The sequence below is a fragment of the Corapipo altera genome, unplaced genomic scaffold (genome assembly GCF_003945725.1).
Source record: "Corapipo altera isolate COAL_440 unplaced genomic scaffold, ASM394572v1 49, whole genome shotgun sequence".
NCBI classification, from domain to species: Eukaryota; Metazoa; Chordata; class Aves; order Passeriformes; family Pipridae; genus Corapipo; species Corapipo altera.
The window spans coordinates 5,526,477-5,540,154 of record NW_020884879.1 but is presented as its reverse complement, the minus strand read 5'-3'; the positions used below and the strand labels follow the sequence as shown (position 1 = coordinate 5,540,154).

The 13,678-nt window shown below is 41.2% G+C and overlaps 1 protein-coding gene across 2 annotated transcripts in view; it reads left to right on the top strand.

The window, feature by feature from the left end:
• KLHL14 (kelch like family member 14) overlaps positions 1-2,953 on the top strand; it is a 64,000-nt gene extending 61,047 nt beyond the window's left edge. For both annotated transcript variants that reach the window (XM_027638839.1, XM_027638838.1), the window contains one exon: positions 222-2,953. In XM_027638839.1, coding sequence (XP_027494640.1) covers positions 222-362 — 141 coding nt within the window. In that variant the 3' untranslated portion in view covers positions 363-2,953. The remainder of the gene's footprint in view (positions 1-221) is intronic.
• The last annotated feature ends 10,725 nt before the right edge of the window (positions 2,954-13,678 follow it).

Genomic DNA, 13,678 nt, shown 5'->3' with positions numbered 1-13,678 from the left:
TGATTGACAAGACTATATGCTTATAGCTCTGCTTAGGAGGCACTTGTAAAGGAGACTGATTTGCAGAGGCTAGGTGCTCAACCCATATGAAAACCAAACCTCTTGAAGGACTTCTAAGTTAGAGCTCAAAATCATGAACCACTTTCAAACCTCTTTAGAGCAGATGTGTGACTTGGATTTTACCAAAGCCACATTTACTGTGACATTTTGTTCTACTACAGGGAGCCTACAAATCTTCTACTATTTGCTATAGTCCTGAGAAAGGGACTTGGACAGAGCTAGAAGGAGATGTTGCAGAGCCACTTGCAGGACCTGCCTGCTCAACTGTGGTATTGCCAGCCTGCGTACCGTACAACAAGTGATAATCCAGGAGCACTCATACGAACACTGATTGCATTTGGGAAAATAATGACGGGTGACGTAAATATTTTATTAGAACAGAATTCCTGTTAAAACAAAGCTACCATAATCAACCCCTCATTTCATATTTATGCTTTAGGAGCAAACTAAAAGAAAGGAAAACCCAAGCATTGTTCCATCTCAGATAGGTGCCGGTGTCTTATGAAGCAAGTAGCTAAACCACACCGAACATTACATGCTGACAGACTGCCATTTCAGACTGATTTAAACTTTTCCTGCTGCAGAGATACTCCTCACGTCAAATTTAACTTAAAAAAAAAAAAAAAAGATGGTTAACTGTTCAAATACAGCCTGAAGAGACAAGGTCAATATTGTGCATTGTATCTACCTGCATGTGATCTGTGTTGAAGTCATGAGGATGTTGTTTTCATGAATGCTTCAGAATTCAGATAGTGAAAAGCTCATACTGCATTGCAGAATTGTCTCCTCCTTTGTAATCCTAACCTACAGCTACTTCACACGCTCTGCAAGCAACACAGCATCAGAAGATTATAAAAGGTAAAGAAATATCATTCAGTTTTTGCACAGCTTGGCAACTAATACACTCTGCCTTCAAAGTCCCCATTTGTAAGTGCAACAGAAAGCAGACTACAATGAAAGCCATGCTTTACAGAGCACTTCTTGCAATAGCAGCTTAGGGATTAGGATCAAATTCTTCTAATCACACTTGTGTAAAGTCAGAGTCATTTCCCTGAAATCACACGAAATGACTGTTTCTACATTAGTATAACAGAATTTTGGTTCTATACCTTAAAATCTGGCTTTGCAAAGTAAGTTATTTCTATGACCACTTAAAAAAGTACCAGAAACCTTAATTCCTTTTCAGTAACCTGTTAGATAGCAGCATCCATGCTAGTTGCTTCCAAAGACAAGAAGACTGCATTTAATTATAAATTTATTACTTTGGACTCTGAAATGCTTATGCACATTTTTGGAGAGGTGCTGTTAAGTAGTTAAAGTAGTCCTGTGTGGTTGATCTTAAAATGTACTCTGAGAGATTTTTACTATTGATCCAAAGTAATATGAGGCTAGACTTTCCACTGCCTTATAGCCTGTGTAATTATTTACACATTGCAAAGCGAGTCAGAATGCTACCACATGGGACCAGTAGCATTTAGGACTTGCTTCATGAATTCATAGTTGCTTGCACAAATCAGACTGTCTATGTGTTAAGCTTATGCCTTTCTGTCCTGGCTTTGCAAAAGCAGTGACAAAATCTGAGCCTGATTCTTCACCACCTATGATTATGTTCACAGGCATAATCATCTGCACTTCAGTAACGTATATGCATAATTCTTCTATTGTGGTTTACTGGTGCTGCATCCACCTTCAGGACCATCCTCTTCACTGGTATAAACTGACATTGCTCCATTGAAGCCAATGGATGTACTTTTTATGTCAGCTGAATATCTGGCCTTTAATTTGCCTAGTTGTAGCTGGCTGCACCAGATAAAAGGCAAAGGACACTCAGATCCTGCATTTTCAACCCTGCACATATCTTTCATGACAGGACTTAATGCTAGTGCATTAAGTAAGGAGCAGGCAACTACTGGAGGTTGGTTTCTGCTGCAGAGGCAATAGATGAGAGAAAGAATTCATTATTTGCTTTGCAAAATATAAAAACGGTGAATGTACACAGAAATTACACTATATATTGATGCTTGAGAGCAATATAAATAACAGAGAGCAAATACCACGGGACTGTTTCTCTCTGGCATCAGCCCAGTTTTATTGCAGTGCAACTCCCTTGCTTGCAGCAGAATTATGCAAGTTGTAAAATTGGACTAATGCAGTAAAGACTGATACCACACAAATGCAATAATCCAATTGATGAGGTTGCCGCATGCCTGGAAAAGATGTTTAAATGAAATCATTATCTGAAGATGCTAATATTTGAATGTGCCATTGGGGAGTTTTCCAGTGAGCATCACTAAGGAACTCATAAAGGTGGAGTGTATATCCTGAAATCTCAATCCATTTCTACTATATAGTGCAATCTTAGTTGGTTTTGTATTTATTTATATTGTTCAGATCCAAGGGATCCCTTGTAAAATATATTTGGTGCAATCATGACTTTTTTTTTCTTTCCTGTTGAAAGTATATAAATATAAATATATATAAAAAGGAAACTGTTAAGATACTAAATGAGGAAACCTCGAATGACATTTAAAAGGTCTGCCAGTAAACAATGACTGTCACCTGTCTCTATTAAAATGTACCATTTTAAAAGGATATTTCTTGTCCTTTTAAGTGGTTCTTTTTTTTACCAAGATAATTTAAAGATTTATGAGGACTGTATGTAAATCTTTCTATCTTTCAGGAAGGCATGACCAAGGGAAAAGTGCTAACTGAATAAGTCACACAAAGAATGTAAATTTTGTACAGTACTAGACTGTGTAAATGAAGCTTGCTTGTAGGGGGGAAACTTTAAATAAAACTTTATGTACTAATTCAACTGTCTGCCATATTCTGACTTATAAAGTGTATGTATAAATATTATCTACATTAAATTCTTTGGAACTTTTTTTATCATGCAGATGTGTAAACTTCTTTTATTTTGTGGTGTTACATAACAGCCTCATTGTTTTCCAAGTGTCACTACCCAGTGCTTGTAAATGCAGTCTGTAGTGAGTCAGTCTTCCCCTGAGCACAGTGCATGCCCTGTGCTTCCAGCCGGGAAAGCTCCACTTGTGTGCCTGCTCTGACCACAGAAGCAATTGCACGCCTCTGAAATGCCTCTGCCTTGTGCTGCTCCCCAGCTCCTCTGTCCCATGGTTTCACAGAATAGTCAGAGTTGGAAGGGACCCACAAGGATAATCGAGCCATCCCCATACAGGGATCAAACCCACAACATTGGTGTTTATTCAGACCATGCTCTAACCAACTTAGCTTATCTCAAGTGGAAAGGGCACTGCTTTGTTAAACCCAGTCTTGCTTTGGGGAATTTAATGCTAGTGGTGGCAACTTCATCCCTCTTCAAAATGACCCTCCTGTGGCAATTAACCCTTCTAACTATAGGTATTTCCATTCTTGGAGGGGAAATGCTGGCATGGGTGTGCAGTAGAGGAGTTGGGACAAGAGGTATTTCCAGGCTGAAAAGACAAGATAAAGGCAGGGGTTTTTACAAGGAAGCAGAAGCATCATCAATACCAGTTACTATACTACTACATGCATTATTTATTCATACCTACCAGCCTTTGTCATGGAACAGAATTGCCCTGTGCAAACCAGGTGGGTGCACTGAGCAAACTGATAGGTGGTCCCTGACCCCAATGCTTACAGCAAGTGTGAGCTGTGCTGGGGGGTGGCTGACAGCACAATGAAAGAGTCTGTTCTAACAAGAGGGAATCAGCCCTGTTCAGATCTTTTGTGAGGAAGGGAAAAGTGAGTCAATAGCAACTACAATAAGGAAGTACAGTGAATAGGATTGTTTCATTAATTATTTTATTTCAGCAGAGGAAGAAAGGGAGATTTATACTTTTTTTTTTTTAAAGTAATGTGGGAGAAGAAGGAAGAGGAGAAGCTGGAAGCAGTGCACAGAGATATGATTTAGAAAGGAAAGGAATGAAGTGAGAAAGAAGAGGTACAAATGAAAGGAAAGAACAGAAAACGAGGCTGTGAGAGGAGAAGGTGGGAAGTTCTTGTGGATCATGGGCACAGAGAAAGTCAGGGCTGGAGTAATGAGGAAAGCAAAGATGGTTTCTGAGAAGCACATATCAGAGCAAGGCTGGAAAGAAATTACAAGAGAGGTGATATAAGAGTGGAAGAGAAACATGACAAAATGCAATAAAAGAGGATGTGAGATAAACATTAAACTAAATAAGCACTTGGTGATGATACTGCTCCTATTCAGCAAATCATTTCCAGTGGTCTAGCTGTCAAGCAGAAGGATAAATCTGCAGAATACTTAGGTGATGCAGTGCTCAAGTTTTCAATGCACGGACTTCAGCACAGCAAAAACAATGAAGGAGATGCACAGAGGCACCTCTGCAGTGCCTGGGCTGTGGCGAGCACCCAACTCCACCAACACCTGTGACCAGGAAGGAGAATTGACACTGGTGGTGAAAAGCACAAGAAGAGCAGATGGGTAACAACTCCTGGTCCCTACTGGGCTGGAGAGAAGCACCCTTTCCATTTCTGATCCTCTGGTGAGTGTCATCTTTGGGAGCTGGACACATGGACTGTTCCATGGTTCTCCTTCTTTGTTGTCCTTCCTGCCAAACCTTAATCTTCTCCATTTTGTCCTCAGCATGACAAACTTGCCTAGGTACCTCTGATGAACTGGACCTGGAAAACAATAGACTGGTGAATGAAACTATTTCCCTGGTCCTGAGCCTGTGGTCCTGAGAACTGTGAGAAGACTGGGTTGCTGCTAACTTGCAACCTGTACACATGCCCTTCAGAATGACAAAGATGGCATTTCAGAAATACACTTTTCATTAATTATAGCACTGTCTTAGAAGATACATGCCACCTCCCAAAACTGGCATTGCTTTCCTTCATGTGTTTGTCCCCCTTCCTGATTTTAGTACAATTATTTACTCTGCTAGCTGCATCTGTGAGCCAATTTCTGAGGAAAAATCCATGCCAAACCTCATTATATATACCAGTTTCTATTGTATTATAATCACTCATCAATAAAGTATTCTAGTTCCCTTGCTTTAAGGGAGAGTCCATATTTCAATTTGAATGGAGCTTTCTGGGTACAGACAAAGGAGACAGACATCCCAAACAGAGCCAGACGGCCAAGACAGTAATTGCCAACATACACACTCCTGGGTAGTTATAAGATACACGTTCTAATTTCTGTTGTTGGCGCAGCAGGGGAAAAGAGTCAGTGTTTCAGCCTCTCAGGTCCAGCCCAAGGAAGCAGTGACAGCAGCACTGGAGGTCAGAGTAGTTAGCAGGAAGGGAAAGCGCATTAATGAATTCTGGAGGGCTTGTAATGCCATAAAAGATTCAGTTAATCTGCAGCATAGATGTTGATCAGCGAAACTGAACCTAACTCCCTGGACCTTGTCAGATGTATTCTGTGCATGTCAGTGTTCCACACCAATTACAGATTTTAGAAGATGCTCTCATGCAAAACTATGTGCCCTAATATATAAGCCAGCTCAGATGTAACTAAAATTAAAATCTGACTGTGGCAAATCTCTGTGATCCTGATATATGAAAATCCAAATAAATGATTTGTTCCCAGAAATGAAAAATAACTTCAGCAGGAAATTTCAAAATTACTTATGCAGGATTAATCCAGTTCAATGAATGCATCTTGCGTTGATTAATAAAGCAATCCTGAATTGCAAACTAAAACGAGAGGAGACTTCTGGTGCTGATATATTCGTGTATTTCTGAAACTAGAGAGAAACGCACGCTTGCAAGAGATGTGGTCAACCAGTGTAAACAGAGATTGAATACAAAGAGTGATTTTCTAATTGTCTGTCTTCTCTCTGCAGCAGAAAACTACCTTTCTGTCATTGATCCTTTCTTGAAGAACAGAGGTACTATGTTACCTTCCACATATTGAATGAGAACAGGGCATCTAACATGATTGTACAGTGACTCCACTTAGCATCCAAATTACATCTGCACTCTTATATAGCAAAGAAAAGCAAAACTTGAGCTACTTTCTGCTGATTTTCTTGCCACACAGAGTAGAAATTTTGGTCAAATAGCATTAGCTTTTGTGATCTGCTGCCCTTGAGTTTAATTGGGCTTAGAGGTGAATAGATACAAGGAACCTATTTAGAAAGTGAAAACCAGGGAAGGAGATTTAAACAAATGTAACATTTTCACAAATTTTTTTCAGCATCTACACAGACAAAAAAATCAATTGAATTTATTTAAAGCGATCTCATCATTTAATCTAAAACACCATTCTTCAGTTTGGAAAATTGCCTTCAATCACTGCAGTGTTTTAAAAAGGAATAGTTATGAATGGTTGAGTTATTTCACAAAATATCATTAAAATCCTTATGGTTTTATGTTTAAGAAATGGTTCCTCATGTTACCCTTAAACATCTTCCAGATAACCACACTGGCAGGATCATATTTGCAAAGCTTGCTTAATATCTCATTATGTTCTGTGGTATTAAGTTCCTCATTCTTTGCAAATTCATTTTCATTTTTGTTTGCATTTGTGCAAAATAATTCATTTTTCAAAGAACTTTGGCTGACCAAGACTATTTTTTATGAGTGGAGGCAGAACGTAAAATGTACTTCACTGTGGATAATGAATACCAAGACTGATGATCCATTCCACAAACAGTAACAGAAAAATTCTTGCTTTCTGTATATTTAGTGGTTTTAAGAAAGGTGTATAAATACACATGTATACATTTGCACCCAAAAAATGTCAAGTTCACAGGCCATAGCAAGGACAGCTGTGCCACTGTTTTTGCTAAAACCATAAACTCAGTAACAGCACTGAAACTTGGATGTTTTTCTTTAAAAACTACCTCTTTAACTGCAAAGATGCCATTAGTCACAGCAGGGAGCATAACCAGAAGGAGGGTGTCTGTAACTATAGTAAGAGAGCACATTAAACTGTAGGTCAAAATCATGACTGACTGATTACCTTCAGGGTGAAAGTAAATCTTCAGACTTGCCAGAGTGATAGGGCACAGGACTGACTGGCGCTTGCCAAGGTCATCTCCCGCCTCCCCCACACCACGGCGGGGTCAGCGATGTCCAGCCCACTCGCTCCCAGCAGACATTTGCTGACTTTCCTAACCTTCATAGCAATGTGTGACGGGATGCAGTCATCGTCATCATTAGAAAATGCTTCCTAATTTCTAGCTTAAATGTCTCATTAGTTCAAAGAGGTGATTCCAGGAAGAACCTAAAATAGGAAACAAATATTTTCCAAAAATGAAAATCCACAATTAAATAATCTAAAATTTTTACAAATGACAGAACCTTCAAAGCTGCTTTTCCTTCTCCTGCTTTCAGTGGTTAAAGAGAACTGTTTGCAACAGCTTTGTTTTTGCAAACCCAGACTACCAGTCTTCACTTTTCTCTAAGCCTGTAACTCAGTCTCTCCTCCCCGACTACAGAATTTACATCTATTAGCAGTCTGATTTTCGCTTTTTAGCTGATCTCGAGCTGGCCCACATCTTCAGCTGCACACTGACCAGTGCAGAGAAGACCAGGAGGTTTCTGTCTAACTTACAGTAGTGCAGCCCAGGGTTGCAATAGACCAAAGCTTTGCAATGAGGTCTTTCTAGCCCTAGGAAGCCTCCTTGTAACTTGCCCAGAACAGAACAGATCAGACTGATATTTTGGCAACATTCAGGACAAAACATCCACTTCTTAACAGCACTTCCACAGAAGATAAGGATGAAAACTGCTATCTGGCTGTGCAAGATTCAGGTAGGGAGTGCAATAAACTTTAGTGAATGGAGTTTACACACAGGACTGCATAAAGATTAATTAACCTGCTGTAGGAAAATGTGGCACTTTTATCAGTGGCTGGCCACTCAGAAAAAAAATTACTGTTGTCTTTTAAGCTCTTTTGCTTCTTCTAGTGGAATAAAATGAAAGACACTGGTGAAGAATTATGTCTGGCACATCATCACCTCTTGTGAATTATTCTCCAAGCATTCACTTTTGCCATGATATATTCCACTGGTTTCAAGAGCTACTGAGCACAGCCAGTACCTGAAATGAAAAGATGTATTTCTCCAACAGCAGTCTGTTTTGACTAGCACGAGGGTGTCATGCTCTGGATCCCCTCCTCTTGTTTTTAGGTGGTCACTTAAGGCAATTATTTTCATAGTTGTATCTATTCATGCTTCTGAAAAACACCAGCTCTCCTGTTTGTCATGTGAAAAATGTCATTCGACATCAACTTCACTTGATTCCAACTTGGATACTTAATCCATTCCTGGCCCTGTAGTTCAGAGTTTAATCAGAAAACCTTTTGTTGCAATCATTAGTGAAACTGGATACTGAATCTTTGCATTCAGGGTTGCAATAACACTGTCCATTCCTCTTACATTGGGGAAAAACTCAAAGAGTCGTAGCCTTGGCCTGCAAACTGAATTGTTTAGTAGACTCCATGTCTAGTCCAACCAAAAAAGTCGATGAATGAAGCCTACACCTCAGTCACTATAAACCTCACATTTCTATGCTAACCCATGGGGAAGGCCATGGTCTGTGTAGCTTCACTCCCTCCTCTCCCCGGAAATACGTGACAGCTCATGCAAATGCCCCCTTCCCAGTGTCACCCCTGGCACAAAGTATTCCCCAGGCTGTGCCCAGCCCTTGCCTTCCTCAGGGCCCATTGTCGCTCCGGGATGGCAGTAGGGCTGGCATCGTCCATGTGTCAGGGATGGCCACTGTGCCCTGACCCCATTCCTGTTTCGGATGAAGCAATTAAACTACATTGCTTTAGGGAATTAACTGTACAAACATTTTAGGACCCAGCTGCAGAACAGAATCAATACCCTCCTACTTCACCAGAGGACACTTATTGATAGCTATGGAGAGAACTCACAAAATCATTTTTAAGACCTGGAACAACACTTAATAGATGAGAAAAAAGAGTTGTCATTCTGTACTCATTGGTTCCAATTAGAGGATGAACTGTCCTCAATTTTCCAAAGCATGTTTAATTTTGAATGGGTTTCTCATGGGCAGTGGGCTACCATAGGCAAACCTCATTTTGACAAGTACTAATTATGGGCAACGCAGTGGCAGACCGTAATCTCTGTCATGAGAGCTATCAACAGGGATGCAGCGAAGGCTTTAACAGTGGGTGGCAGTACTCTGGGTCAAATTAATCACCACCATAATGACAATGAAATCAGTAGAGCTTTGGGATGTTAAGTTTGATAAAAGAAGCCATTCTATTCTCTGTCTGGCTATTTACATTAAAGCCTGGCCTCAGCTTGAGCTAATCCTTTGTCACAGTGTTCAGGGCTGGCTTTTTTTGGCACGGTGAAGAGAGAACAAAGAGCAGCCCCCCTTGCAGAAGCAATGTTTTCATGTCCAGATCTGAGTTGCTGCAAATGGATTACCTAAGTGTGAAGCAGACAGCCCTAGATTTGCACAGGCTGCTGTTTTGAGGCACGTGAAAGGACTCAAAAATGTAAGTGGTATTTTTGGGGCATGTAACCTTGGAAGTGCTGATGTGTGTGAAGTCAGGTCCATTTGGCTTCGGCTTTTTGTCAAAGAGCTTTAGGAAGGTCTGTTTTGCCTCCTTTACCTCCCTTTGCCATGGCCACAGGGATTGAGGTCTGAACAAGTACCCCCTTAGAGCATGCTGCAGGCAACTGCCAGACAGAGATATGCAGTGAGTGCAAAAACAGCTAAAAAAAAAAAGTTTCTAGGAATAACCAGGTGAGACGATTCTGTATGTAATGATGCTACACTAAACTGTGTTAAATTTTAGCCCAAGTCAGTCTTGCCCTACAGCTATGGGCTTGCTCACCATGAGTTTTCATACTGCTTTATTCTGCTTTAGATACATGTTTCATGCTCTGCTGCTAATGACTGTTTCTGTAATACTGAGCCTTGGAACATTCCTTAGCAATGTTCAATGTACCAATGCATACCAACGCACAAGCCCCCTCTGGATGCCCATAAAGGACATGTGTAGGGGCTGGATGGGAGCTGCTACTCTCCCTAACAGCTCTTCCAGCTGCACAGCCAGGGCAGTGGGGCCTGAGGTGTCATTCAGTACATTCCAACAGGTTCATGTGGACACAGGTACAGCAGTAGGCTGTCCAGCTTATATTCTGGTGTGGCACAAACATGGAACACCTCCTCATTTGGCCACACAGGCCTCCCCCATCCTCTGTCCTACCCCACTCAGGGTTATTGCTCCATGTCCTCTTCATCTTCTGACAACTTATCAAATACTGCTTTCATGAGGATGATGTAGCCAAGCTTTTTGTCTTCACTCACCAGAGTGAAGAATTTTCATTCCTATATCCACAGTTCCATATCAGTGGAAGAATCAAATGTAAAATCATGTCTTTTCATTCACCTATTTAGTACCAGACTAGTTACAAAAATATATAACTACCCTAAAATCCAAATAAACTGCCAACCATCCATTTTGGATCCATTTTGTAACTATGCAGAATAATCTTGTATTAGAGTGGTTAAAGGAGATTTAGAGGGAGGAAAGAGCATGGTGACTTCCAAGGGAAGAGTGAGTGATTCAGTGCAAAAAGGGTAAATTTCATCTGCACATTCTTAACTGCGAGGACATTCTGCACATCTCAGGAGTGCACTAAGTGGTGCAGTAAACCAGTAAATTAGAAGAATGTAAATTCTTTAGTAGGAATTGCACGCAAGGGAAAAATGCTTCCTCATGCTCATATTTGTTTTCATGAAAATAATGTACACTCTTTCTAAAATCATACTGGTACAGAGCTGAGTAAGACATCAAAACCAGTAATAGATATTCCACTGGACTAAGAAATGGTGATGATACAATTATCCTCCATGTTTCTGATGATCACTGTGATAAAGCCAAGAGCTGGCATATTTAGAGCCTGGCACCGAGTAGAGAGACTTGTAGCTCCCTTCCCCTCTCACTCTGTCTTATTTATCTCTCATTAAACTAAATTGTATTCTTATTGGCTGACTGACCCCGATACTGTTATTAATTGATTTATATAGTGCCTTTTGCAAGCCTCAAGGCACTTCAGAGAATTGCAAATATATATAGGGATCACTTCACCAATCACCTCAGTGCAGCCACCTTTGGGCTGGAAACTGGTGGCCATTGCAGTGGCACCGGGAAGGCTTCGGGTTAGAAAGGAAGGCAGGGTCATGGACCCAGCACTTCTAGCAGTCCCACTGCCAAGCACCTGCCTTGGTATCAGACTGGAGGTGTCAAAAATCTTTCAGAGAAAAGGCTATTTCTGGCAAATGATGAGTCAACAGAACATATTCAAAAGCAAGTGTGAGGTAGAATAAGGTCATGATAAATTCAGTGCCCAAGGGTCGTGTGTGCTCTCCTGAGGTCCTGATGACCACAGAACCTCCCAGGCATCATTCCCTCAGAAGTTCTGTTCAGCACCAGCCCTCCTTGCAGCACTGACTGACCACCCCACTGGCTCACATGTGCACATACAGTGTGTATCTGCAAGCCTCATGGTGCCCAAAGGACTGCTGGAGGTGCTGGTGAAAGTAAATGCCATCTACAGGCTTGGTCATTGAACAGCTACTTGGAGCCAGGGCTGGTTCTCCCTCCTCTCACCATGTCAGGCACTTGGGAAGCTGATAGGGATTTCAGAGGGGAGACTGGGGCTTCTGGGCTGTCTGAACCCTGTTTAGTTGAAGACCCAGAGCATCCCAGACAGTGTGTTATGGCTGCTAGCACCACCGCTACACTTCCTTGATGCCTACAGTGCTATGAGTAATGAAGAAAAAAATGTTGAAATAGGCTAACACACACACAGGGGGTGGCCACCAAGAAAGGAAGGGATTGAACATACCAAAAAAATGATGCAGATCTTCTCCACAGAAGGGTACCCGGCCCTCTTTTCCTTACCCACAGTGGTGACTCTCAGCACCACAGCAGGACCACACCTGTGGTCCCTGTCAGCATCGATGCCGACTTCTCAAATGTGGGCAAAACTGCTTGAGTATTCACAATAAACATTTTTAATACTTTCCCATCAATCATAGATGACAGGGCTTTCTGTTTTTTCAGAATATTATAGTTTTGTCTTAATTTGAAACATCTGAATGCCTCTAATTAAAGGGGGAAAAAAAGAAAAATAAAGAAATCTTTCTGAAGGTACAAACATAGCAGAGAATATCAGAAATCTCTTTATTATGTTAGGTCATTAAAGCTACTTAGCTTTGCATTGTATAGATCTGAACATTTTGAACCCTTCCCCATTAAAATGAACCCTGAATATGAAAATGTGCACCCCTCTCCAAAGCAGAATTAATTTCACTGACTCCATTAACAACCAGGTCTGCTCTCGTCTTATCTTTCAAGAATTCTATACCTGATTGCATTTATGTTCTCATTTAGCATCTCAAAATGGGCACTTTCTCTCAAGAAGGGTTAGTGCATGACTCACCCGCTTAGTTAATCTGACTAATTAGCATACAGTCACCCATTAACAGCATTAGAACAACAACTGTAGCTCTCATTTCCACTCTGTCTGGAAAACAGACCTCTTCTAGTTTGCAAGGACATTGGTTGCTCCCTGTCTTCTGACAAGCATGGGGTTATTTATCACACCAGCACAGGATTTGCAGATAGCTCTGGAAGGGGTGATATAATTCTTAATATCCTGCAAAAACGTTCAGCCCATAATCTTTCCTCACAACTTATTGGAAATTACTCTAAAATTAAGTCCTTAAGTCTACCAGAAATCTTGCTGACATCCAAGCTGCTCCCATACACCTCTTCCAACTTCATTGAAAGAAACTAATGGTGGAAATTAAATGAGTTTTTCTTAATAAGTCACAATAAGTGTATCAATATTAAAATCTTTCATAATTCAACCATGCACGGTAGTCTTGGACTTACTGTCCACAGTTATTCTAGGTGTATCAAGCCACGCTTAGACAGAAGTAAGATTTGTGGGTCCTTAGAAGAGTAATTTCCCAGGAAGCATACCTTGCAAAACAGGAACATTTTTATTCATGGAGGTGATGCTGGGAACAGCAGGTTAAAAGACTGAACTAAGGAGGCAAAGTCAGCAACTGCTAGAGCTCCTTAAGACAACTGCAGAGTGCCAAAGGTACTCAAGGAGATTTACACACCCAATTTCAGCCTGCCCCAAATAGGCTGGAAAGCTGTAGGACCCAGATAGGTGTGAATTTCTGTTATTTATTTCAAAGGGCTGTTCACAGGAAGCCTAATTATGGTCACTTAAATGCCAGGACAGTTAATCATTTCACTGCTGCTCACCATACCAGAAATACCTATCATCTAACAGACCTCCTCCATGTCACCAGCACACGGGTGAAACCCACCGGTGCCACACACATTCACACCACGCTCCAAAGCAATAAACCTGCAGCCTGCAGCTCTGCCTGCACAGCCTTGGGATGGGCCTCAAAGCATGATGGGAAGTATTTAATCTCCCTTGCTGTTAGCACAGAGCTGGTGTTTGGATGGGTTATTGAAGTGACACTGGCTTCGTTGGATGCCTCAGAGCCAGTGCTGACACCTGCAGAGCCTGGGGGCATTGTAAGTAGGGCTCCTTGCCTCTTCCTTAGCCAGTAGTGAGAAGTTGTTGAAAAAGCGAGCATTCAACATAATATTACAAACTTTAGA